Here is a 24,531-nt window from a genome sequence, read left to right as displayed (position 1 = left end):
TATTTTTTTTAATTCATTTTTTTTTTTTTAGTGTTTATTTACTTTTAAGAGAGAGAGAGAGAGATGCAGAGCATGAGCGGGGGAGGGGCAGAGAGAGACAGACACAGAATCCCAAGCAGGCTCCAGGCTCTGAGCTGTCAGCACAGATCCTGATGCGGGGCTCGAACTCACGGACTGTGACATCATGACCTGAGCTGAAATCAGATGCTTAATTGACTGAGCCACCCAGGTGCCCCTAAATTTTTTAAATTAAAAAAAATTTCTTTTAATGTTTATTTTAGAGACAGGGAAACAGAGCACAAGTGGGGTTGGGCAGAGAGAGAGGGGGACAGAATCTGAAACAGGCTCCAGGCTCTGTGCTGACAGCTCCGATGCGGGGCTCGAACTCACAAACTGCGAGATCATGACCTGAGTCAAAGTCGGACACTCAGCTGACTGAGACACCCAGGCACCCCTAAATGTTTTATTTTTGAGAGAGAGAGAGAGAGAAAGCGCAGGGGAGTGACAGAGAGAGGGTGAACAGAGGATCCAAAGCAGGCTCTGTGCTGACAGCAGCGAGCCCAGTGCGGGGCTCGAACTTAAAACCGTGAGATCATGACCTGACCCAAAGTCAGACGTTCAACTGACTGAGCCACCCAGCCAGGCTCCCTGTAGCATGTAATTCTTGATCTTGGGGTCATGGGTTCAAGACCCGTGTTGGGTGTAGAGATCACTTAAATAAATGAACTTCAAAAAAAAAAAAAAACCAAAGTAGAAATCAGACATAAAGCTCTAGAACTTAGGATTTATGCCTCCAGTTCTCATGTTAACAGATAATGGATAGTATCTATTAGCTTATTTAAATTTTTACTTGATTATTCTAAATTATTCTTATTCAAAGATTACATTGACATTATTGTCCTGAAATACCTTTGCTTAACAGAATGTTGTGGTAGGATATGGAAGGGAAGGAGTTGGCTGGGTTGTATCTAGGTGTATTCAGAGCTTTGAATTATTTGTTATTCTCATGGTTAGATGATTCCAAAGCAGTTATACTCTGAGAATTTGTGTTAAGATACTGGTTAGGGTGATTGGTGGTGTGAAACAACCATTCCTATAGCTAGATATTCTAGCAGTCAAGTGGATATCCCTTTATCCATTATCTTTCCTTCGTCTGTGAACATTTATTTTCTCCATTGCTAAATCCACTGGTAAACTGAGAATGAGTAGCATCCCTGGGCTTGATTGCATGTCAGTAGTCCTCCAGGTGTTTGTCTTGGTGCCGAGCTTAACCGACTGAGCCACCCAGGCGCCCCTCTCACCTTGTCTTGGTGCCGAGCTTAATGCCAACTCCAGAGTCTGAAACTGTCTCATTGCCATCTTCCTACTGGAAGGCTGTGAAAATGCAGTTAAGGTTTTAGAACATTATTTACTGATTTTATATTGCAAGTAATTAATACTTGTTTTGCTAAGGTTGATTGGATTTGCTTCCCCTAGGGAAATGATCAAAGAAGGTAATGCCTGAGAGCCTTAATATTTTGTTCATTTTCAGTGAGTTAATCTTAGGTATTTCTTCTTCCTAGGAATGCAATAAACCTCGAGAGGCCTTTGGATTTGAACAAGCTGTACGAGAGTATACACTTCAGAGCTTTGGAGAGATGGCAGATAATTTTAAGTCTGATTATTTCAATATGCCAGTTCATGTGAGTATCTTTCTTTTAGGTCGGTTTGGGGAAGTCTGAAGATTTATCTGTGTCCAAAGCTTTTGGTTTGCTTTTTACTTTCATCATTTTGTGGAAAATCGGGACAGCATGAGAAAGATGATAGAATATTAAATCTAAAGATCAGGGGCCTGGCATCTGTTTCTATTTTTTTCATTTGCTAATGTGGCAGTGTGTACTGTCCTGTTGAGAAATCTGCTTTGATCTTGGAATTGTTTATTAGCCTTCTGTAGGAAATCTTTTATAGAATACCATGAAGTATGCGGCAGTTGCTCCTTTTGTTGTTACTTGTAATATGAAGTTTGTTCTTCTCCTAGGGGATCTTGGGCTTTTTAATATCCTTATCCAAAAAATTTGCCAAAGCTATTAAAATTCAGCCTTGATTTTTCCATTTCCTTTTTTCTTTCCTGATGTCCTGGGTCATTTTTATATTTCTTAGTTGGAAAACAGTTTACAGAAAAAGGCAGTTCAAGTTTATTATGTTTTTCTGAACATTTAGGTTGCCTTTAGCATTTCGCTATCCTCATTGGAAAAAGCCAAGAACCTGGTCTTTTCAGCTCTGGAAATAAGACTTTTCATTTTATCATGGGTTTGTGTTCACTTGATCTGCATTTTATGTTTTAGAAGGTCATGGTTATAGTGAGTTAGTAATCTGTAGTCTTTGTTTTCCCTGCATAGATGGTTCCTACAGAACTAGTAGAAAAGGAATTCTGGCGGCTGGTGAGCAGCATTGAAGAAGATGTTATTGTAGAGTATGGAGCTGATATCTCCTCAAAAGACTTTGGAAGTGGATTTCCTGTGAAGGATGGTCGGAGAAAGATGCTGCCAGAAGAAGAGGTGCAGAGCAGATAGTAGTAATTCAAACTTAGCCCAAGCTGGTTTAGCCTTTGCATAGTAGAAAACTGCCTTTCTCTAATTTTAAGGGATTACATTCATTTAAAATATTCAATCTGTAGGATTTGGACATTATATATTATCATCAGTTTTAAAAACAATACATCCAGGGGCACCTGGGCGGCTCATTCAGTTAAGTGTCCGACTTCCGGCTCAGGTCATGATCTCACAGTCCGTGACGGGCTCTGTGCTGACGACTCAGAGCCTGGAGCCTGCTTCGGATTCTCTGTCTCTCACTCTCTCTCTGCCCCTCCCCTGCTCATGCTGTGTCTTTCTCTCAAAAAATAAATAAACATTAAAAAAAAATTAAAAACAATACATTCAAAGTACCCTTAAAAATTTAACTTCGTGTTAAAAAAACTTTTTTTTTTTTTTTTTTAATGTTTATTTTTGAGAGAGAGAAAGACAGTGAGTGAGGGAGGAGTAGAGACAGGGAGACACAGAATCTGAAGCAGGCTTCAGACTCTGAGCTGTTAACACAGAGCCCGATGCAGGGCTTGAACTCACGAACTGTGAGATCATGACCTGAGCTGAAGTTGGAACACTTAACCGACTCAGCCACCCAGGCACCCCTTAACTTTGCATTTTATTATTACTATTACTATTTTTTCTCCCCACTCTCCCATTAACTTTGCATTTTAAAACCATTTTAGTTTATTTTTATTTTTATTAAAATCTTTTTTTAACATTTGTGCATTTTTGAGAAACAGAGCACAGTGGGGGTGGAGCAGAGAGAGAGGGAGACACAGAATCTGAAGCAGACTCTAGGCTCTGAGCTGTTAGCACAGCTCAGACCCACACACTGTGAGATCATGGCAGCCAAAGTCGGACGGATGCTTAACTGACTGAGCTACCCAGGCGCCCCAAAACCATTTTAATTAGTTTAATTTTTTTTTTTATGTTTATTTATTCTTGAGAGAGAGAGACAGAGCATGAGTGGGGGAGGGGCAAAGAGAGAGAGAGAGGAAGACACAGAATCTGAAGCAGGCTCCAGGCTCTGAGCTGTCAGCACAGAGCCCAATGTGGGGCTTGAACCCACCAACTGTGAGATCATGACCTAAGCTGAAGTTGGACACCCAACCGACTGAGCCACCCAGGTGCCCCAACCATTTTAATTAGTTTAAAACTTTGATTCCAGTTAAAAAAATTTTGCCTCTTTGTGTTTGAAGTGATTTAAGATTTTTTTAAAAAGAGTTACATTTCTTGATAGGTTCAAAATTAAGTTTCCTTTAACACCTGAGCAGGTAGGTTTTCAAATAATGCATTTAAACTGTAATATATATTGAAGTTCTGTCAAATAGGAGATGACCCTTATGTATAAAGCTGAATTAAGATGATCATTCACTTCTTTTTCTCATTATTTTGGTCCTTTTCACTTTTCCTTTCCTTCTATATTGGCAGTGATTAAGAATTTTATTTCCTATGAAAAGAGTTACACATGGTTAAAAAAAAAAAGTTACATAGTGCAGAAGGATATATAGTTAAAAGAATATCCTGGGGCGCCTGGGTGGCTCAGTCGGTTGTGTCCGACTTCAGCTCAGATCATGCTTCTTGAAGTTTGTGGGTTCAAGCCCCATGTCAAGCTCTGTGCTGACAGTTCAGCCTGGAGCCTGCTTGGGATTCTGTGTCTCCCCCTCTCTCTGCCCCTCCCATGCTCATGCTCTGTCTCTTGATAATAAATAGAGATTTAAAAAAAATTAAAAAATAAAAAAGAATAACTATCCCAGTTCTCTTAAGGTTAGTATTTGCAAGGTATATCTTTTAACATTCTTTTACTTTGAATCTGTTTGTATCTCAGAATCTAAAGTGTGTTTTTTGTAGGAGGATATGATTGGATCTTGCCTTCTTAAAACAAAAAATGCTTATTTTTATTTATTTTTGAGAGCATTGTACATGTGCGTGCATGCCAACAGGGGAGGGGCAGAGAGAGGGAGGGAGAGAGTCCCAAGCAGGCTCCGTGCTCTTAGCATAAAACCCAATAGGGGGTTTGAACTGTGAGGTCATGACCTGAGCCAAAATCAAGAGTCGGCTACTTAACCAACTGAGCCACCCAGGTGCCCCAGGATCTTGCTTTTTTAAAAAACCTAGTCTGAGGGTTGCCTTTTGATTGGAGTATTTAGTGTATTTACACTTAATATAATTACTGACACGGTTGATTCATGTCTGTTCATTTTGTGATTTTGTGTCTTGTGGGTTTTTTTGTTCCTCTGTCTCTGTGGCCTTTTTTTGGTGTTAAACAGATATTTTTCATAATACCATTTTAATTCCTCTAGATTTTTTTGTTTTGCATATATGCTTTTTAGTTATTTAGTGGTTCTAGGAATTATAATATGCATCTTATTTATTTATAAAAGTTTATTTTTGAGAGAGAGAGAGAGAGAGGGAGGGAGGGAGTACACGTGTGTGCATGGGAAGGGCAGAAAGAGAGGGAGAGAGAGAATCCCGAGCAAGTTCCACACTGAGTGCATAGCCTGACTCGGAGCTCGATTTCATGAACTGTGAGGTCATGACTTGAGCCAAGATGAAGAGTCAGGAACTTAATTGACTGAGCCACCCAGGTGCCCCTTTTGCCCCTTTTTAACTTTTTAAATGGTCTTTACACAGCCTACTTTATGTTAATATTGACTTAATTCTGGTGAATATAGCAACTTTTTTCTTCATTTCCCACTGTATTGTTATACATTATGTCTACGTATTGTATAAACATGACAACACAGCAATATAATTATTACTTTAAACCATCTTTTTTAAAAAGTTAAGAGAAGGTAAAAAATACACATATACTCTTTTACCTATTTACTCACAAATACACCATTTCTGATGCTCTTCATTTATTCCTGTGGGATCCAACTTACTTTTTCAGGTCATTTTCTTTCAGGCTGGAAGACTGCTTTTATTTGTAGTATGGGTCTGCTAAGGAATGAATTTTTTCAGTCTTTGCTTATCTGGGAATGTTTTTATTCAGGCTTTTAGTCTTTCAGTTGTAAATGCTTCTCAGTTTTTTGTCTTGTTCTGTTGTTTGCCTTTAGTTGATTTATAGTGCCTTAGAAATGGCTGTTTTGATAATTTTGTCCAGATTTATCTTTGTTTTTTGTGGAGGGGAATTGCCCAACCTCTCCATATTACCACTGCTGGAAATTCTTTACAATTAAAAGTCTCCCTCCTACCCAGATCACCAATGTAACAGAGGAAGACACTATTTCATCTTCTAGCTGTTCTTCAGATACAGTGATCTATGCAAGCATTTTATTTAATTAATTAATTAATTAATTAATTTATTTTTAAAGTTTATTTTTGACAGAGAGAAACAGAGCATGAGTCGGGGAGGGGCAGAGGGGGCAGAGAGAGGGAAACAGAATCCGAAGAAGGCTTCAGGCTCTGAGCTGTCATCACAGAGCCTAATGCAGGGCTCGAACTCACGAACCAAACCGCGAGATCATGACCTGAGCCGAAGTCGGATGCTCAACTGACTGAGCCACCCAGGCACCCCTCTATGCAAGCATTTATATATCACACATGCAGAATTGCATATTCTTTTTAAAAAGAAATGGAGTATACTACTTACGTGGTCTTACCCTTTTTGTTTTTTGTTTTTGAGTCCCTTCAGGCCCTGTTCAGTCCATCCTAATTCCTTATAGCATTACTTACCCAGTTTATTCATGGTACCATCTCATTGGATATTATGCCAACCAGTATCTGAGCACTTAATGTGTGCTGAATTAAGTTTTCATTTTGTTTCATTTCTTTATGATCAAAAGTTACATCTTTTGGCTTTCTTATTATTTTAGCCTTGTTATTATATTTTTCCTTCTGCATAGTTAGAGTGCAGGTTGGAATAATCAGGTTAGGATAATATAGATTAGAGAATACACATTGGGTTTTACCAAGGGAGAAAGAGAATGATTACAATAGATGGAGAACATAGATAATATACAGATGGTTTGTTCAGTATCACTGAATTTAATCTGGTTTTTATAGGTATAAGGAAACACATCAGAGTTTCTTTATACCCTTCCTTTGCCAAGTGGTGGGCAATTACTGAATTATTGGGAAGAGACTTTTTCTGCCTTTTTCTGAATTTTGTTTCTGTTCTGAATTTTTTTTATTAAAAAAACTTTTTTTTAATGTTTATTTATTTTTGACAGAGAAAGAGACAGAGTGTGAGCAGGGGAGGGATAGAGAGAGAAAGAGACATAGGATCTGAAGCAGGCTCCAGGCTTCAAACTGTCAGCACAGAGCCTTATGCGGGGCTCAGACTCGTGAGCCGCGAGATCATGACCTTAGCCAAAGTTGGACACTCAACCAACTGAGCCACTCAGGCTCCCCTGTTCTGAATTTTTAAGTTGTTCTTAAACAGATATTTATATCTTCTGATCTTGAAAACAAGGTCACAGAGATTTTAAAGATTATTTTAAGTGTCAAACCTAAGCACCTAATATTAATAATACAAATATTAGTCTTTCTCCATGTTTGAGTTAAAAAATTTTTTTTTTCAACGTTTTTATTTATTTTTGGGACAGAGAGAGACAGAGCATGAACAGGGGAGGGGCAGAGAGAGAGGGAGACACAGAATCGGAAACAGGCTCCAGGCTCTGAGCCATCGGCCCAGAGCCTGACGTGGGGCTCGAACTCACGGACCGCGAGATCATGACCTGGCTGAAGTCGGATGCTTAACCGACTGCGCCACCCAGGCGCCCCTATGTTTGAGTTTTAAATGAATATCTATTTCTGCTTTTGCTCTATTCACCTTCATGAATGTGGAGAAATGCTGGGCTGTAACCAACCATAGTATAAAGAGACAGGTGATACAACTTTTTTTCTAGACTGGATCATGGATTTGCTCTTTGTTTTCTAAGCAGTAATGTTTTTCACAGGATACTTTTGTTGTGTTTAAAGATAGAATGAGAGGACTTCTTTATTACAAAAGGATTTTAAGGACTGATTAGAGTTTGTGTAAAATCTTCAGACTTTTTATACTTAATATCAGTTATGGTAAAGTTACTGTACTAGAATAGCAGATAACTACCAACATTTCACTAGGCGTTGTACATTTGTGTTGAACTTCTGCATGAGATAGCTCTTGGTATCTGATAGCATATTTCTCTGGAGTCATAGTTTACTGGAGAAGTACTTCTGAAGTTAATATATTGTCTTATGAATACAATGTGCTCTACCAACAGGGCTTCTAAGGAATAAAAATAGGCACAGAACTTGAAACCTTGGGAACATTTTTTTCTTCTTGTCCTTGGCTCCATATTAAGTCATTGACTAAATCCTGTTAGTTCATTTTTCATTATTTTCTGTAGGACTGGCCTCTTTTCATACCCGCTACTACCATCTTTGTCTAGGTCCTGTCACATCATGTTGGGATGATTGTCATAATCTTAAATAATGACCACTTGTGTTTGGAGTCCCCAAGACCATCTCCAGGTTCAGTGATTTTCTGGGAGGACTCATGGCTATGATTACTATAGTGAAAGAATACAAAGTAAAATCAGCAAAGGGAAAAGATGCATGGCCCAAATCCAGAGAAAACCAGGTAGAAGCATCCAAGAGTCCTCCTAATGGAGTTACATAGAAGGCACTAGTATCAAATTGACAATGTGTAGGAAGTATTGCCTACCAGGGAAGCTCATTAGTGACCCAACTCAAGGTTTTTATTGGAGGCTGGTGACCTGGGCATCCTCTGCTTAACACATACTATAAAATCCCAAACTCCCAGAAGGAAAGCAAGTGTACATAAACTACATTGTATGGTCTAGGCATCATAAATCACTCTTTTTATTAGTGTAGGGAGCTGTTTGCCATGTAAGTTTCCACATACCAGCCAAGAGAACTTTAAGTAGGCTTTTTGAAGAATAGTAGTCTTAGGCCTGTTAGGTTAACCAGATTTTCTGCTTACTGCTTGTCTCTGCAGTCATTTTAAATATATTGCTTTGGGGCACCTGGGTGGCTCAGTCGGTTAAGCGTCCGACTTCGGCTCAGGTCATGATCTTGCGGTTCGTGAGTTCAAGCCCCGCGTCGGGCTCTGTGCTGACAGCTCAGAGCCTGGAGCCTGTTTCAGATTCTATGTCTCCTCCTCTCTCTCTGACCCTCCCCTGTTCATGCTCTGTCTCTCTGTTTCAAAAATAAATAAACGTTAAAAAAATTTAAATATATTGCTTTTACTTAACATGTTAAGGTTGAGAGGTCTTCTGGAGTTCATTATGCAGTTCTGTCTACTTTTGTTTATGTTTCAAATTTTCCGTAAACAAAAGTTTAAAAATATTTAAGATATTATGTTTATACTGTTTCATTTTTCAGATTCTGTTTTATTTCTTTTCTGAATATAGGATAAAACCCAAGCTTCTTAATTTAAGGTTAAAGGTGCATTCTTCTTTTCTAGTCTTATTTCCTGTGTTTCTGAGTATGACTGATTTCAGTCTTCCCCTTCACCAGCCAGGACAGTATATATTCTGTCTTTCTGTCATTCATTGTCACATCTTATCTATTTTTCTAAGCTTTACTCAGGTTCTTCTTTTCTATAAAGTTTTCCTGGGGTGCCTAGGTGGCTCAGTCGATTGAGCCTCTGACTTTGGCTCAGCTCATGATCTCGCGGTTCACGAGTTTGAGCCCTGCATGAGGCTCTGTGCTGACAGTTTGGAGCCTGGAGCCTGCTTCAGATTCTGTCTCCCTTTCTCTCTGCCCCTCCCCTGCTCACACTCTGTCTCTCTCTGTCTGTGTCTGTCTCAAAAATAAATAAACATTAATATTAAAAAAAAAAAGTTTTCTTAATGATGCAAACCCACACTAATTACTATTGTCCTCTGAAGAACTAAAGAATTTACTCTTTTATCTGTGTTTGGAGTTCCATGTGTATACTGTTGTCTTGAAACTTTTTGTATGTAGGTCTTACCTCTTCAACTAGATTGATTATGTTTTCACACAACCAGCTGACCAACCAACTAAAAAACATATTGAATAGTATTTTTTGAAAACCTTTTTTTTTTTTTTCCAACGTTTATTTATTTTTGGGACAGAGACAGACAGAGCATGAACGGGGGAGGGGCAGAGAGAGAGGGAGACACAGAATCGGAAATAGGCTCCAGGCCCTGAGCCATCAGCCCAGAGCCCGACGCGGGGCTCGAACTCACGGACCGCGAGATCGTGACCTGGCTGAAGTCGGACGCTTAACCGACTGCGCCACCCAGGCGCCCCTTGAAAACCTTTTTTAAAAAGCATATTGAGGGTATGAATCGTATTTCATTACTATTTCTTTGTTTTTATTTTTTTTTAAACGTTTATTTATTATTGAAAGACAGGGAGAGACAGAGCATGAGAATGGGAGGGGCAGAGAGGAGGAGACACAGAATCTGAAGCAGGCTCCAGGCTCCAAGCTATCAGCACAGAGCCTGACATGGGACTTGAACTCACAAACTGCGAGATTATGACCTGAGCCAAAGTTGGATGCTTAACCGACTGAGCCACCCAGGCGCCCCTATTTCTTTACTATTTCTTAATGGCATTCCTACTTATTTTTTTTAATATTAAATATAATTTATTGTCAAGTTGGTTTCCATACAACACCCAGTGCTCATCCCAACAGGTGCCCTCCTCAATGCCCATCACCCCCTTTCCCGTCTCTCCCACGCCCCATCAACCTTCAGTTTGTTCGCAGTATTTAAGAGTCTCTTAGGTTTGCCTCCTTCCCTCTATGTACCTTTTTTTGCCCTCCCTTCCTCTCCCCCATGGTCTTCTGTTAAGTTTCTCAGGATCCACATATGAGTGAAAACATACGGTATCTGTCTTTCTCTGCCTGACTTATTTCACTTAGAATAATACCCTCCAGTTCCATCCACATTGCTACAAATGGCCAGATTTCATTCTTTCTCATTGCCAAGTAGTATTCCATTGTGTATATAAACCACATCTTTATCCATTCATCAGTTGATGGACATTTAGGCTTTTTCCATAATTTGGCTATTGTTGAAAGTGCTGTTATAAATAAACATTGGGGTACAAGTCCCCCTATACATCAGCACTCCTGTATCCCCTGGGTAAATTCCTAGCAGTGCTATTGCTGGATCATAGGGTAGATCTATTTTTAATTTTTTGAGGAGCCTCCACACTGTTTTCCCGAGTGGCTGCACCAGTTTGCATGGAATTCCTACTTAAACCTATGATGGACTTTCTTATTTTGTCTTCTGCAACTCTTAACTACATATTTATAGTTTCCATTTTTTTGTGCTACAGTGTGGATGATATCCTCAAATCTGACTTCTAGTTGACACATTCTGTCTTCAGCTTTGTCATTGGCTGTTAAAGCTCTTACTTTGAGGGTTTTATTTTTTCAACTCTGTATTGTGGAAAGTGCACATAATAATGAACTTTCCTCCTTCCCTCAGTACCTGGCATCCACGTTTAGCAGTTTTCGACTACCTGATAGAAGGCAGCTGGGTTCACTTTCTTCTTTGTGCATTCAGTCTGTTGTGATGTTACATATCATGTATCCTCTGGAAAATTCACACTACATCCCTGTAAGAATGAGTGTAAAAAGGCAAATAACATCTTAACAGTTCCTATGAGCATAGTTGGACTTTGCATAGTCCCGGAAATAGTTCTGGGTTCCCTGGACCCCACTTTGAGAACTGCTCCCAGCAAGGATGATAAACACTTTAAGGCTTCATAATGGTTTCAGGGTAGGCTTTTGAAACTCAGTGTCCAGCCCTTATATCCAGAGAAGCCTCTATGAAAACTCAGTCAGTAGCTTTCCTTTTTCATTCTGCCTTTCTTTCCTTTTTCTTTGTTTCTGGAAACTGGAAATTCTTTTTTCTTTTGAGTTCATCTATGAAACAAATGTTTTCATTATTATAATTTATCCAGTATTTCTAGGTGAGTTGCTAGTGGGGGTGGTAATGGTGACTTTCTGTGTCATCTTAGTCTTTGCTGTTGGCATAAATGCAGGATTACATATCGTAGTATTCTGTTTTCACAATTTCTGGCACCATGCTATAAATATTTGGGGAAGTTATACTACTAGGGATAAATTAGAAATATAATACTGTCCTATTAAAATGAGTCTCACATAATTTTATAGTAGTGTATTTGAGGGAGGAGTAGTAAAAAAAATTGCTTATATGCTTCAGAATAAACCAGAGGTATCTGAAATAACTAAAGGGAAATCTAAATGCCAGCTAGACAGGAGACAGGATTGAATAGGTATATGAATTACATGTTGCAGAGAGCAAAGAGCATGATTCTATGGACTAGATTATTATAAATATTATATACAAATTTTACCTTATTTTAAAAGACTCCCTTGAAATTTCTATTGGGCATGTGTCATTTCTGATCTTTCATTTACATCTTTTTTTTTTTCTTTATAGGAGTATGCACTTTCTGGTTGGAATTTGAATAATATGCCTGTCCTAGAGCAGTCTGTTCTTGCACACATTAATGTAGACATCTCTGGTATGAAAGTGCCATGGCTCTATGTGGGAATGTGTTTTTCTTCTTTCTGCTGGCACATTGAAGATCACTGGAGTTATTCCATCAACTACTTACACTGGTATATATGATCTTTGTTATATGTTTAGTAACCTTTTTAAAGGTGTGATATAGTATTAGGTGATATGTTAGTAAGAGCTGAATTTAAAAGTATTTCCTATCCAAAGTAGGGTAACATATTGAGAAGTGTAGAGGTCTAAGGATATGTATATCTCAGATACCTTCCCTTTTAAAATATGTGCATGCAGCAGAGCCTAGAGTTTTATTTTTTTATTTTTATTTTTAAACTATTTATTTTTGAGAGAGAGAGGGAGAGGAGAGAGAGAGAGCAAGCATGTGCATGAGCAGGGGAGGGGCAGAGGGAGAGAAAATCCCAGGCAGACTCCACACTGCCAGCGCAGAGCCTGATTCGGGGCTTGAACTCATTAACTGTGAGATCATGACATGAGCTGAAGAGGACGCTTAACCAGCTGAGCCACCCAGGTGCCCTCAGAGCCTAGAGTTTTAGACCAAATGATACTTATTTGGTGTACATGAAAATTACTTGGTGTATCTTTTGATATTCAAGGTAGAATGTTCAAAGCGTGTATATAATTAAGATCTGACTAAACCTTCAGTATTGGAAATTATCAAATGATTTTTTTTCTTTTTGATAACATTTTCCCTAAAAATGCCTGTTACATGTGTATTCATTAAATTTGTTGGCTGAATTTTTTTGTATCTCCCCCATAGCTTTTATTTACTAGCCCAGTTCCTTGTCCATTATTATGATATCAACTATATGATGTTTTTTTCTCCATTTGGAAGATACTACTCAAATCACTCTTTGCAGTGGAAAACTATAGTGATTTTATTTCTCTGCTTTATCACAGTGCTGTTTAATATGATAACTGCTAGCTAAATGTGGGTATTTAAATTTGTTAAGAATGGGGCACCTGGGCGGCTCAGTTGGGTAAGCATCTGACTTCAGCTCAGATCACGATCTTGCGGTTTGGTTCGTGAGTTCGAGCCCCGCATTGGGCTCTGTGCTGACAGCTTAGAGCCTGGAGCCTGCTTCAGATTCTGTGTCTCCTCTCTCTGCCCCTCCTTGACTCATCCTCTGTCTCTCTCCCAAAAATAAACAAACATTAAAAACAATCTTTTTTTAATTAAGATACAATTAAAAATGTAATTCCTCAGTTATAGGAAACATATTTCAAGTGCTTTATGGTCACAGGTGACTAGGGCTGTATGTATTGGTTAGCACAGCTATAGAACATTCTCATGATTATAGTAAGTTCTGTTAGAGACAGCACTGTGGATTGTATTAGGATTAGGAAATGCAGCTATTTTATAAATATAGTATGACCCATTAAATCCATTTCCTAGGAGTACAATTTAGTATTATAAATGAACTCTAGTCCGCTAAAGTCTGGTACATTAATGGGGCCAGTTTGGTCCTTAAGATTTATAGATAGAATTCTTTAAGTTTTCAACAATTTCCAGCCTTGCCTTATTTTGTTGGATAGTAAATCAACTTAATGAATTTATGTAAAAGTAGTCTAGAGAGTACTGACTTTGACTTTGGTCGTTGTGGGGATAATTGGAATGTCCAGTGGACTTGAAATCAAGGTACCATGTCAGTATCCTTTAGAATGATGTTCGTTTTTCAGATAGGATCTTTCCTGTTTGAAATACTATTTGTTGATCCACCTTAAAGAGTTCATGTGCTTTGAATTGCTTTTCTAATAGTAGTGATAAGTATGTGCCTGCCTATTTATATACTCTTGCCCTACCTTCTTTATGAACAATAGCTCATCAAACAATAGATTTATGAGTTGGTTTGCCAGGATTCAGGGTATATAATTTATGACCATGGGACAAACAAAATTAATTATAAATTAGTGGATTTGCATGAGAGACCCTGGCCTCATTGGTACCATGCTCACCTAGTTAAACAGTTGTTTCTTTTGCTAGGGGGGAACCAAAGACCTGGTATGGTGTGCCATCTCATGCTGCAGAACAACTGGAGGAGGTGATGAGGGAGCTGGCCCCTGAGTTATTTGAATCCCAGCCTGATCTCCTGCATCAGTTAGTCACCATCATGAATCCCAATGTACTGATGGAGCATGGTGTGCCTGTGAGTCTTTTCGGGTCTCCTTTTAGTATTTTTACTTTAAATTTATGTTCGCTTTTTATTAGAATCACAACATATGCTTTGTTTTGTAACTGGAAGCAAAAGATCATGTCATTTTCTAGCCAAATTAGAATTTATATTCTGAAGGGAAGAACATTTTTTTGGTTAAGAGGTGTTTTAAAGTATTCATCATATTTTATGTATAACTATCTATGAAAATAGTCTTCTGTTTTCAGTAAACCATTATGTCCTGGTCTTAACAAAAATCTTGTATTCCTTATTAACTTTGTTTAGTCAAAGTGTAAGTATTTTAAGTGATAGTTGTAATAACTAATGTCTATCCTTTGGAGATCATTTTTCATGTAAAGATTTCACAGCCTCTTTTTATATGCAATAATGAAATATACTATGGATACTTTTTTTACTTTTCAACTTGGTTTTGATAATGATTATTAAATTTAAGCCACTAATACCTGATAAAGTATAAATATATACAGATTTGCTGTATATATTCAAATATTCATCACACCCTTAATGAGAAAGTAGTTTGAGTAATAGTAGTGTTAGTTTGTCTTTGAAGAGTGAATGTGTACTAGAATCTGAGACTTTTTTTTTTTTAAGGTTTATTTTTGAGAGAGAGAGATAGGAGCGCAAGCAGGGAAGGGGCAGAGAGAAAGGGAGACGGAGAATCTAAAGCAGGCTCCAGTCTCTGAGCTATCAGCACAGAGCCCGACATGGGGCTCGAACTCATGAGCTGTGAGATCATGACTTGAGCCGAGGTCAGATACTTAACTGAGCTGAGCCACCCAGGTGCCCCAAATCTGGGACTTTTCTAAAGACATATAGTATTATTATAAAACTAAGTGGGATTCAGGAAAACTGATTTTGGGGATATTTCCATATTACGTATGAACTAATTAGTTAATTTCCAAAAAATTATCCAAGAGTAGGAGGAAATTCCATCCTTTACCATGATTGACAACACAAGGATAAAAGGAGTAAAAGAAAAAATCTCTTAATTGTAAAAATTTTGTCAAGTTTCAGAAACTAGTAGTTCAGTGAGTAACATTTCTCTTTGAAATTTTGTCTCATACTTTCTTTTTATGAATTATTATAATTTGTTATCAGGGACTATTTTAAGAAGGTAGAGTTCTGACTGCTGCTTTTTTTTTTTTTTTTAATTATTTTTGGTAGAGAGAGAAACAGAGCTTGGGGGGGGGGAGGGGCAGAGAGAGAAAGAGACACAGAATCTGAATTAGGCCACAGGCTCTGAGCTGTCAGCACAGAACCTGATGTGGGGCTCGAACCCACGAACTGTGAGATCATGACCTGAGCTGAAGTCAGACACTTAACCGACTGAGCCACCCAGGTACCCCTCGGGCTCCTTTTTAAACCCTGATATTGTCTTCTGATAGGTGTAAATGAATGCTTTACTGTTTTTAATTTTAGAAAGTGCTGCTGAAAGTGACTGATAAAATCTGTTCCCCTTTTTTGTTGTTTTTATTTTGTTTTGTTTTATATCCCTGTTCCCACTTTGCATTTAGGTGTACAGGACCAATCAGTGTGCTGGAGAGTTTGTTGTGACGTTTCCTCGTGCCTATCATTCTGGATTTAACCAGGGCTACAACTTTGCTGAAGCTGTGAACTTCTGTACTGCTGACTGGGTCTGTTCTATAGCAAGTAGCTGTTGTACGTCTACTAACACCCCTGGAAAATGCATCTTAGTTGCCATATTTACTTAGCTGGGGAGGGGAGGATTCATGAATATTTCAGTAGAGAGTAGAATGGCTGTTATAATTTAGAAAGTTCAGTTTCCATTACACTTTTTATTTGGAAGATTTTATAGTTCTTATCCATTATTTTCCCCATTCTGTTTGAATTTTAAATGAACAGTTGATATTTTTTGAATCTTTTCTGCGAGAATATGGTTCCTCTAGTCTTTGCTTTATCTGAGCAACTTATGGATTTTATAATGACAACCAGATCTTTTTTTTTTTTTTTTAAACGTTTATTTATTTTAGGGAGAGTACATGTACACTAGAGCCAGGGAGGGGTAGAGAGAGAGGGAGACAGAGGATCCTAAGCAGGCTCTGGGCTCCGTGCCAACAGCAGGGAGCCCAATGTGGGGCTTGAACTCATGAACTGCAAGATCACGAACTGAGCGGAAGTTGGAGGCTTAACCATCTGAGCCATTTAGGTGCCCCTACAACCAGATCTTTTTAAGAATTAATTTTACCGGGGCATCTGGGTGGCTCAGTCGGTTAAGCGTCCAACTGTCGGCTCAGATCGTGGTCTTGAAGCCCGTGAGTTTGAGCCCCGTGTCAGGCTCTGTGCTGACAGCTTAGAGCCTGGAGCCTGCTTGAAATTCTGTGTCTCCCTCTCTGTCTGTCCCCCTTCCCCCCACCACTATACTCTCTCTTTCTCAAAAATAAATAAACATTAAAAAATTAAAAATAAAAGAATTTTACCCATATTTTCCAATATTTAGCTCAGATTTTTAAAATATCCCTTTATTATTTTCCTTTTTAGAGACAATTAGTTGATTTTACTCTTCCTGCCATTTTGTTTTTTTATTCCTTTTAAAAAATTTATTTTAAAAAGTTACTATGATATTGGGATCTCTGTTGATACACTTTTGTTTAAATGATAATGCCAGTGATTTCTCTTTTGCTTTTTTGTATGAAGTAGATAATCAAAAAGTAATTAGATATGATTATGTCATGTTGGTTGGGAAAAGACTGCAAATTTATGATACACTCTTTGACTTTGTTTTTCCTTTAGTGACGCTTTTCTGTCTCTCAACATTTGGGGAGATATATATATATTTTTTTAAGTATCTTTTTTTTAATGTTTGTTTATTTTGAGAAAGAGAGGGAGTACATGCATGTGTGCTAGCTGGGGAGGTGCAGGGAGAGAGAGAATCTCAAGCAGGCTCTGTGCTGTCAGTGCAGAGCCCATCACGGGGCTCAATCTTAACAGTCGTAAGATGAGTAGGATGCTTAACTGACTGAGCCACCCAGGCGCCCCTTGGGGAGGTGTTTTTTTGTAATATTGGGTCTTATGTTTTCTGTAGCCACCTTAATTTATTAAATTTCATAGTGAATCATTTTTGTTTCCTTGGTTAACAGATGACATGAGTAATCTTATTTGATCTAGTAATTTTGAACGTTATTAGGCTTAAGGAGCAGTATGAGCAAGTTCGAGCTTAGGACTTTTCCTTGGGTTTGAACTCTGTTTTTGTTTTTAAGTTGATTTATTTTGAGAGAGACATAGAGCAAGTGGGGAAGGGGTAGAGAGAGAGGAAGAGAGAAAAAATCCCAAGCAGGCTTTTTGCACTGTCTGCATAGAATCCGATACAGGGCTTGAACTCATGAACCATGAAATCATGACCTGAGCCGAAGTTGGACACTTAATCGACTGAGCCAATCAGGCTCCCCAAGCTCTATTTTTTTTTTAATTTAACTAACATTTATTAACTTTATGATTTACTTGTTTCTTGGCTAGATGTAGGATAGGAAATAGAGGTAATTCAGAAACAAATTAAAGATGGTTTCTGCCTTTAATGTTTTCACTGTTATTGATGTTTGGCCTTGAGCAGCTCTTTTAATTTCACTGGGCCTAAGTTTTTCACATGGTATAAAAAGATGCTAAGATTTGCTTAATAACTTCAAATAAGTGAGATGATATATGTAAAAGTCCTTGAAACTCTGTAGAAGAAGGGTGTGATAGAAATGGGAAATTTTTTTTTTTATTGTCAAGTTAGCTAACATACAGTGTAGTCCTGGCTTCAGGAATAGATCCCCGTGATTCATCACTTATATACAACACTCAATGCTCATCCCAGCAAGTGCCCTCCTCAATGCCCATCACCCATTTTCCCTACCCCCATCAACCCTTAGTTTGTTCTCTGTATTTAAGAGTCTCTTATGGTTTGTCTCTGTCTCTGTCTGTCTCTGACTGACTTATTTCACTGAGCATAATACGCTCCAGTTCCATCCACGTAGGTGCAAATGGCAAGATTTCATTCTTTTTGATTACTGAGTAATACTCCATTGTATATATATACCACATTGTCTTTATCCATTCATCGTTTGATGGACATTTGGGCTCTTTCCATAATTTGACTATTGTTGAAAGCGCTGCTATAAACATTGGTGTGCATGTGCTCCTTTGAATCAGCACACCTGTATCCTTTGAATAAATTCCTATTAGTGCTATTGGTGGGTCATAGGATAGTTCTATTTTTACTCTTTTGAGGAACCTCCACACTGTTTTCCAGAGTGGCTGCACCAGTTTGCATTCTCACTAACAATGCAAGAGGATTCCTCTTTCTCCACATCCTTGCCAACGTCTGTTGTTTCCTGAGTTAATTTTAGCCACTCTGACTGGTGTGAGGTGGTATCTCATTGTGGTTTTGATTTGTATTTCCGTGATGATGAGCAATGTTGATCATCTTTAATGTGTCTACCATCTGCATGTCTTCTTTGGAAAAGTGTCTATTCGTGTCTTCTGCCCATAGAAATGAAATGTTTTAGCAGCTTTAGATTTGTAATAAAGTGATGGTATTAAGTTTGATAAGCCACAATAGATAATCAGTTGTATTTTATGTGGCTTCTTTACAGATTGTAATAATTAAGATCTGCATATCTTCTTGCCATTGTTAATAAGTTGTATCAGAAATGTTTAAAAAGTAAATATTTATGAATTAAGAAATGAAAGACTTGTAGATTGTTAATAGACAAAATAATTGCTAATCATAAGTTCAGTATAATTGTTTTCTTGGGAAAGATGGTTTCTTTAGAAGAGTATGGAAATATCACTTGATTCAGAGATAGTCTTATATTCTTAAACTATGATTCCTATCGTTGTCGTCTGCCTGTCTTAAACTGGAGGTGATTTCTAAAAGGTTCTTAAAGGTCCATTTTTAAATTTTTTCTCTTTTATATCTTAGTTTTCAAATATAAACTAAAACCCTATTTAAATCACCCAAGTTTTTCCACTGTACAGGAGGATACAAGTGTGGGGGGGGGGGGGAAAGAGAGAGAGAAAGGAGAGAAAGAGAGAAAAGGAATGGGAGGAGTGTGTGTGTTTGTGTGTACAGGCATATGTGTTTCATCACACTTTATTGCACTCCACAACTGCATTTTTTTTTTTTTAAATACAAATTGAGGGCTTGTGGCAACCCTGTGTCAAGCAAGTCTCTTGGTGCCAGTTTTCCAATGGCATTTGTTCATGTCTCTATGTCACATTTTGGTAATTCTGGCAATATTTCAAACTTTTTCATTAAATGTTACAGGGATCTATGATTAGTAGTTAGGATTTGTTGAAAGTTCTGGTGATGGTTAGCATTTTTTAGCAAGAAAGTATTTTTTTTCATCCCCCCCAAGAAAGTATTTTTGAAGTAAAGTGTGTACATTGTTTTTTTTAGACATAATGCTGTTGCACACTAAATATATATTGTATGGTGTAAACCTAACTTTCATATGCACTGGAAAACCAAAAAATTCACTTGACTCACTTTATTGTGGTATTCACATATTATGGTGGTCAGGAACTGAACCCACAATATCTCTAAGGGGTGCCTGTATAGTATAACTAGTATCACAATTTGGCTTAAAGCTTGATGGTTAAAGAAATTTTCAGTATTTATCTTAAAGAAGGAATCTGATGATTTATGAAAAGTGATCATTTCACGTAGGGAGAATAAAGTATATAATCTCAGGACTTCACTTTGAATTCTCTTTGGGTCAGACTGTATGTATGTATGTATGTATGTATGTATTTATTTATTTTTACGTTATTTATTAAAAATTTTTTTAATGTTTATTTTTGAGAGAGAAAGAGCGTGTGCGGGGGAGGGGCAGAGAGAGAGAGATGAAGAATCCAAAGCAGCCTCCAGGCTCTCTGAGCTGTCAGCACAGAGCTTAACGTAGGGCTTGAACTCATGAGCCCATGAACTCATGACCTGAGCTGAAGTTGGACATTTAACCAACTGAGCCACCCAGGCATCCCTAAGTTATTTATTTTGAGAGAGAGTGTGTGTGTGAGCAGGGGAGGGTCAGAGAGAGAGAGAGAGGGAGAGAGAGAATCCCAAGCAGGCTCCACACTGTCAACACAGAGCCCAACCTGGGTCTTGATCCCACAAACCGTGAGATCATGACCTAGCTGAAATCAGGAGTTGGACACTTTACTAACTGAGCCACTCAGGTGCCCTAGACTGATTGTTTTTAAAATAATTTCTAGGGGCGCCTGGGTGGCGCAGTCGGTTAAGCGTCCGACTTCAGCCAGGTCACGATCTCGCGGTCCGTGGGTTCGGGCCCCGCGTCGGGCTCTGGGCTGATGGCTCGGAGCCTGGAGCCTGTTTCCGATGCTGTGTCTCCCTCTCTCTCTGCCCCTCCCCCGTTCATGCTCTGTTTCTCTCTGTCCCAAAAATAAATAAAAAACGTTGAAAAAAAAATTAAAATAATTTCTAGATGCTAAAATGTAAATCATCTTTTGCTTTGGTTCTTACAAAAAATTGAGTGAGTCCATGTGAATTGCTAAAGTAGTGCTTTTTTTCTCCGCTTTTCTTTTTCAAACTTCTAATAACATCTCTGCTTTTTGTTCTATGGAGACTTCTGTGTTGAATATGTCCACTGAACCCTTTATAATCTGAATGTCTTTTCTTTTTTCTTTAAAGGCAGTTTATGTTAGACTGGTCTAAAAGTTTGCTACCTTATTTAAATATCAAGGAACTTGTACTTCTGGTACATAATGAGTAGAAAGTCAGTAGCTTAGGGTAGAGGCTTAGCATCTCAAATTATGGAAATTTGCTGTGGGAACACCTTTGAAATTCCTGCTGGGCCATAAAGATTTAATATTTAAGTTACCTCTTATTTTCAAATGGAGTTGGTTATTCTGCCTTCTTTACAGTAAAAGAGAGGATCTGTAGGCTAAATAGTGGTTTTGTTCTGGAAAATGTCATAAGCAAGTAAGTTAATTTGAGAAACTTGTCGTTTTACAGTTACCCATTGGACGTCAGTGTGTCAATCATTACAGACGGTTAAGGCGCCATTGTGTCTTTTCACATGAAGAACTCATTTTCAAGATGGCAGCAGATCCAGAATGCTTAGACGTGGGCCTGGCTGCCATGGTGTGCAAAGAATTGACTCTCATGACTGAAGAAGAGACAAGATTAAGGGAGTCTGTTGTACAAATGGTGAGTTTGCTTGGCACATTCCCTGTATTCAATACTGCTCATGGAATATACTAAAAATGGAATGTGTAGAAAGAATCCATTTTCATCTTTGATTCTTTAGAAGTTGAACACAAAACTCATAAGTTTAGAGAACATATGTTTTTATACTTGCCATTTTGCGTTCTTCAAATTGAAAAATTTTAGGAATCTTTATGTCATTTCTAGATTAAAAAATTAGAATCCTATCAGCTAGAATTTCTTAGGTATATATTTATTTCTTTAAATAAGAATCTTCAGGGCACCTGGGTGGCTCAGTCGGTTGGGCGTCTGACTTCGGCTCAGGTCATGACCTTGCGGTCCGTGAGTTCGAGCCCCGCATCGGGGTCTGGGCTGACAGCTCAGAGCCTGGAGCCTGCTTTAGAGTCTGTGTCTCCCTCTCTCTCTGACCCTCCTCTGCTCATGCTCTGTCTTTCTCTGTCTCAAAAATAAATAAATGTTAAAAAAAAAAAAATTAAAAAAAAAATAAATAAGAATCTTCTACATATAGTATTTCTTTAAATAAGAAAGTTCAAATCCTTTTCTTTGAGGTTTGAAATTGAATAAAAGTTATGTTTCTGGTGATTCCAACTGTCAGACTAAATTGATTTGTTTTTATTTCTTTCCTCTTTCTAAGCCACTTAATGAGTAGGAAGTACTGAATGACCAAGTGCTGGGATTTTTTTTTTCCTGGTTTGGAAGCCAGTTGAATTTTTGATGGAGTTTCCTTATAATGGAGGTGGCTGGGCAGAGGGTGACCAGATCCACCTCCCACCCCCCCCCCCCCCCCACCCCCAACAAGTGTTAGGATTTTGAATGCTTGTAGTAAATTAAATCTTTTGTTTTTTAGAATTTATTTATTTATTTTTGAGAGAGCGGGAGCAGGGGAGGGGTAGAGAGAGGGAAAGAGAATCCTAAGTAGGCTCTGTGCTGTCAGCACAGAGCCCAGCATGGGAGCTTAAACTCACAAACCATGAGATTGTGACCCGAGCTGAAATCAAGAGTCAAACGCTTAACTGACTAAGCCACCCAGGCACCCCAAACCTTTTTTTAAAATTTAATTTAATTTTTTAGTTTATTTATTTATTTTGAGAGAGAGAGAGAGAGCAAATGGGGAAGGGGAAGAGAGAGAGAATCCCAAGCAGGCTCTGCACTGTTAGCACAGAGCCCAGTGCAGGGCTTGAACTCATGAACCATTAGATCATGACCTGAGCCAAAGTCAGACACTTAATTGACTGAGCCACCCAGGTGCTCCTAACTCTTATTTTTAAAAAATTCAACTAACGTTTTAATTTGAAATTAAAAACAAATTACCATTGGGCACCTGGGTGTCTAAGTTGGTGAGGCCTCCAACCCTTGTTTTCAACTCAGGTCATGATATCATGGTTTGTGGGATCAAACCCCTCACCTGGCTTTGCGCTGACAGGATTCTCTGTCTCTCTTTCTCTCTCTGCCCTTCCCTGTGCTCACATGCACACTGTCTCTCAAATAAACATTAAAAAACATTTTTTTTAAGTTAGCCATTTATATTAGCACCCTTCAAGAATGAAATACTTAGGTTTCTTTTTTTTTTTTTTTTTTTTAATGTTTATTTTTGAGAGAGAGACAGAGTGCGAGCAGGGGAGGGGTAGAGAGAGAGGGAGACACAGAACTTGAAGTGGGCTCCAGGCTTTGAGCTGTCAGCACAGAGCCTGACATGGTGCTTGAACTCATGAACCGCAAAATCGTGACTTGAGCCAAAGTCAGATGCTTAACTGACTGAGCCACCCAGGCGCCCCAGTTTCTTTCTTTTTTTTTTTTTTGGAAGTTTATTTTGAGAGCGAGTGAGTACAAGTAGGGAGGGGCAGAGAGAGAAAATCCTAAGAGAGCTCCCAGTGGAGAGCTTGAAGCTGAGCTTGAATTCATGAAACAGGGAGATCATGACCTGAGCTGAAACCAAGAGCCAGATACTTAACCAACTGAGCCACCCAGGTACCCTGAACATGTACAGGGAGGAAAACTACAAAACTCTGATGAACAAAATCAAAAAAGAGTTTAGTTAATGGAGAGATATTCCATGTTCATGGATAGGAACACTCAGTGTTGTCAAGATGTCAGTTCTTCCCAACTTACCTATAAATCCAGTGAAATCCTTATCAAAATCCCAGCAAGTTATTTTATGGATATTGACAAATTGGTTCTAAAATTTATTTGGAGAGATAAAAGACTCATAATAGCCAAGTCAATATTGCAGAAGAACAAACTCAGAAGACTAACACTACCTGATTTCAAGACTTACTATAAATTGTACACCTGAAACTAAAGTACACTATGTGTCAACTATACTCATAAAAAATAAATAAAAATATTAAATACTTACTATAAGGCTAGAGTAGTAATAAAGACTATGTGGTATTTACAAAAGAACAGACAAATCAACCAATGGAACACAACAGAGAACCCAGAAACAGACTCACATAAATACAGTCAACTCACCTTCCACAAAGATGATTTCTTTCCCATTGCCTGGTGTCTATCTTTTGAAGTTTCACAGGTACTGTGTTTTTTACAAATTGAAGGTTTGTGGCAACCTTGCATTGATCAAATTTATTGGCCTCATTTTTCCAACAGCATTTGCTCACTTCATGTCTGTCAAATTTGGTAATTCTCAAAATATTTCAAATTTTTTCATTTTATTTTATTTCATTTTTTCATTTTTAATTATGGTACAATTAATATACAATGTTATATTAGTTTTAGGTGTACAATACAGTGATTCAAAAATTCTATACATTAGTCAGGGCTCATCATAAACGTACTCTTCATCCCCTTCACCTATTTCACTGATCCCCCCCACCCACCTCCCCTCTGTAACCAACAGTTTATTCTCTATATTTAATAGAGTCTGGGGCATCTAGCTGGCACAGTGGATGACTTTTGAACTCAGGGTCATGAGTTTGATCCCCACATTGGGTGTAGAGCTTACTTAAAAAAAGAATGAAATTCCCTTAATAGAGTCTGAGGTTTTTTGTTTTTTGTGGGGTTTTTTTTTGTCTTTTTTTTCTTTGTTTTGTTTCTTCAGTTCCACATATGAATGAAATCAGATGGTATTTGTCTTTTTCTGACTGATTTATTTCACTAGC

The 24,531-nt window shown here is 38.2% G+C and overlaps 1 protein-coding gene across 2 annotated transcripts in view; it reads left to right on the top strand.

Moving 5' to 3' along the window:
* Positions 1 to 24,531, top strand: part of KDM5A (lysine demethylase 5A) — a 99,998-nt gene that overhangs the window by 28,540 nt on the left and 46,927 nt on the right. For both annotated transcript variants that reach the window (XR_005786759.1, XM_040462704.1), the window contains exons 9-14: positions 1,563 to 1,682; positions 2,379 to 2,537; positions 11,960 to 12,141; positions 14,037 to 14,199; positions 15,741 to 15,860; positions 21,200 to 21,394. Coding sequence is in view for 1 of the 2 variants with exons in the window: in XM_040462704.1 (XP_040318638.1) it covers positions 1,563 to 1,682; positions 2,379 to 2,537; positions 11,960 to 12,141; positions 14,037 to 14,199; positions 15,741 to 15,860; positions 21,200 to 21,394 (939 nt within the window). In the remaining variant the exon portion in view is untranslated. The remainder of the gene's footprint in view (positions 1 to 1,562; positions 1,683 to 2,378; positions 2,538 to 11,959; positions 12,142 to 14,036; positions 14,200 to 15,740; positions 15,861 to 21,199; positions 21,395 to 24,531) is intronic.

This window comes from Herpailurus yagouaroundi, unplaced genomic scaffold (genome assembly GCF_014898765.1).
Source record: "Herpailurus yagouaroundi ecotype Mexico unplaced genomic scaffold, PumYag 355, whole genome shotgun sequence".
NCBI classification, from domain to species: domain Eukaryota; kingdom Metazoa; phylum Chordata; class Mammalia; order Carnivora; family Felidae; genus Herpailurus; species Herpailurus yagouaroundi.
This window is presented reverse-complemented; position numbering and strand designations above follow the sequence as displayed.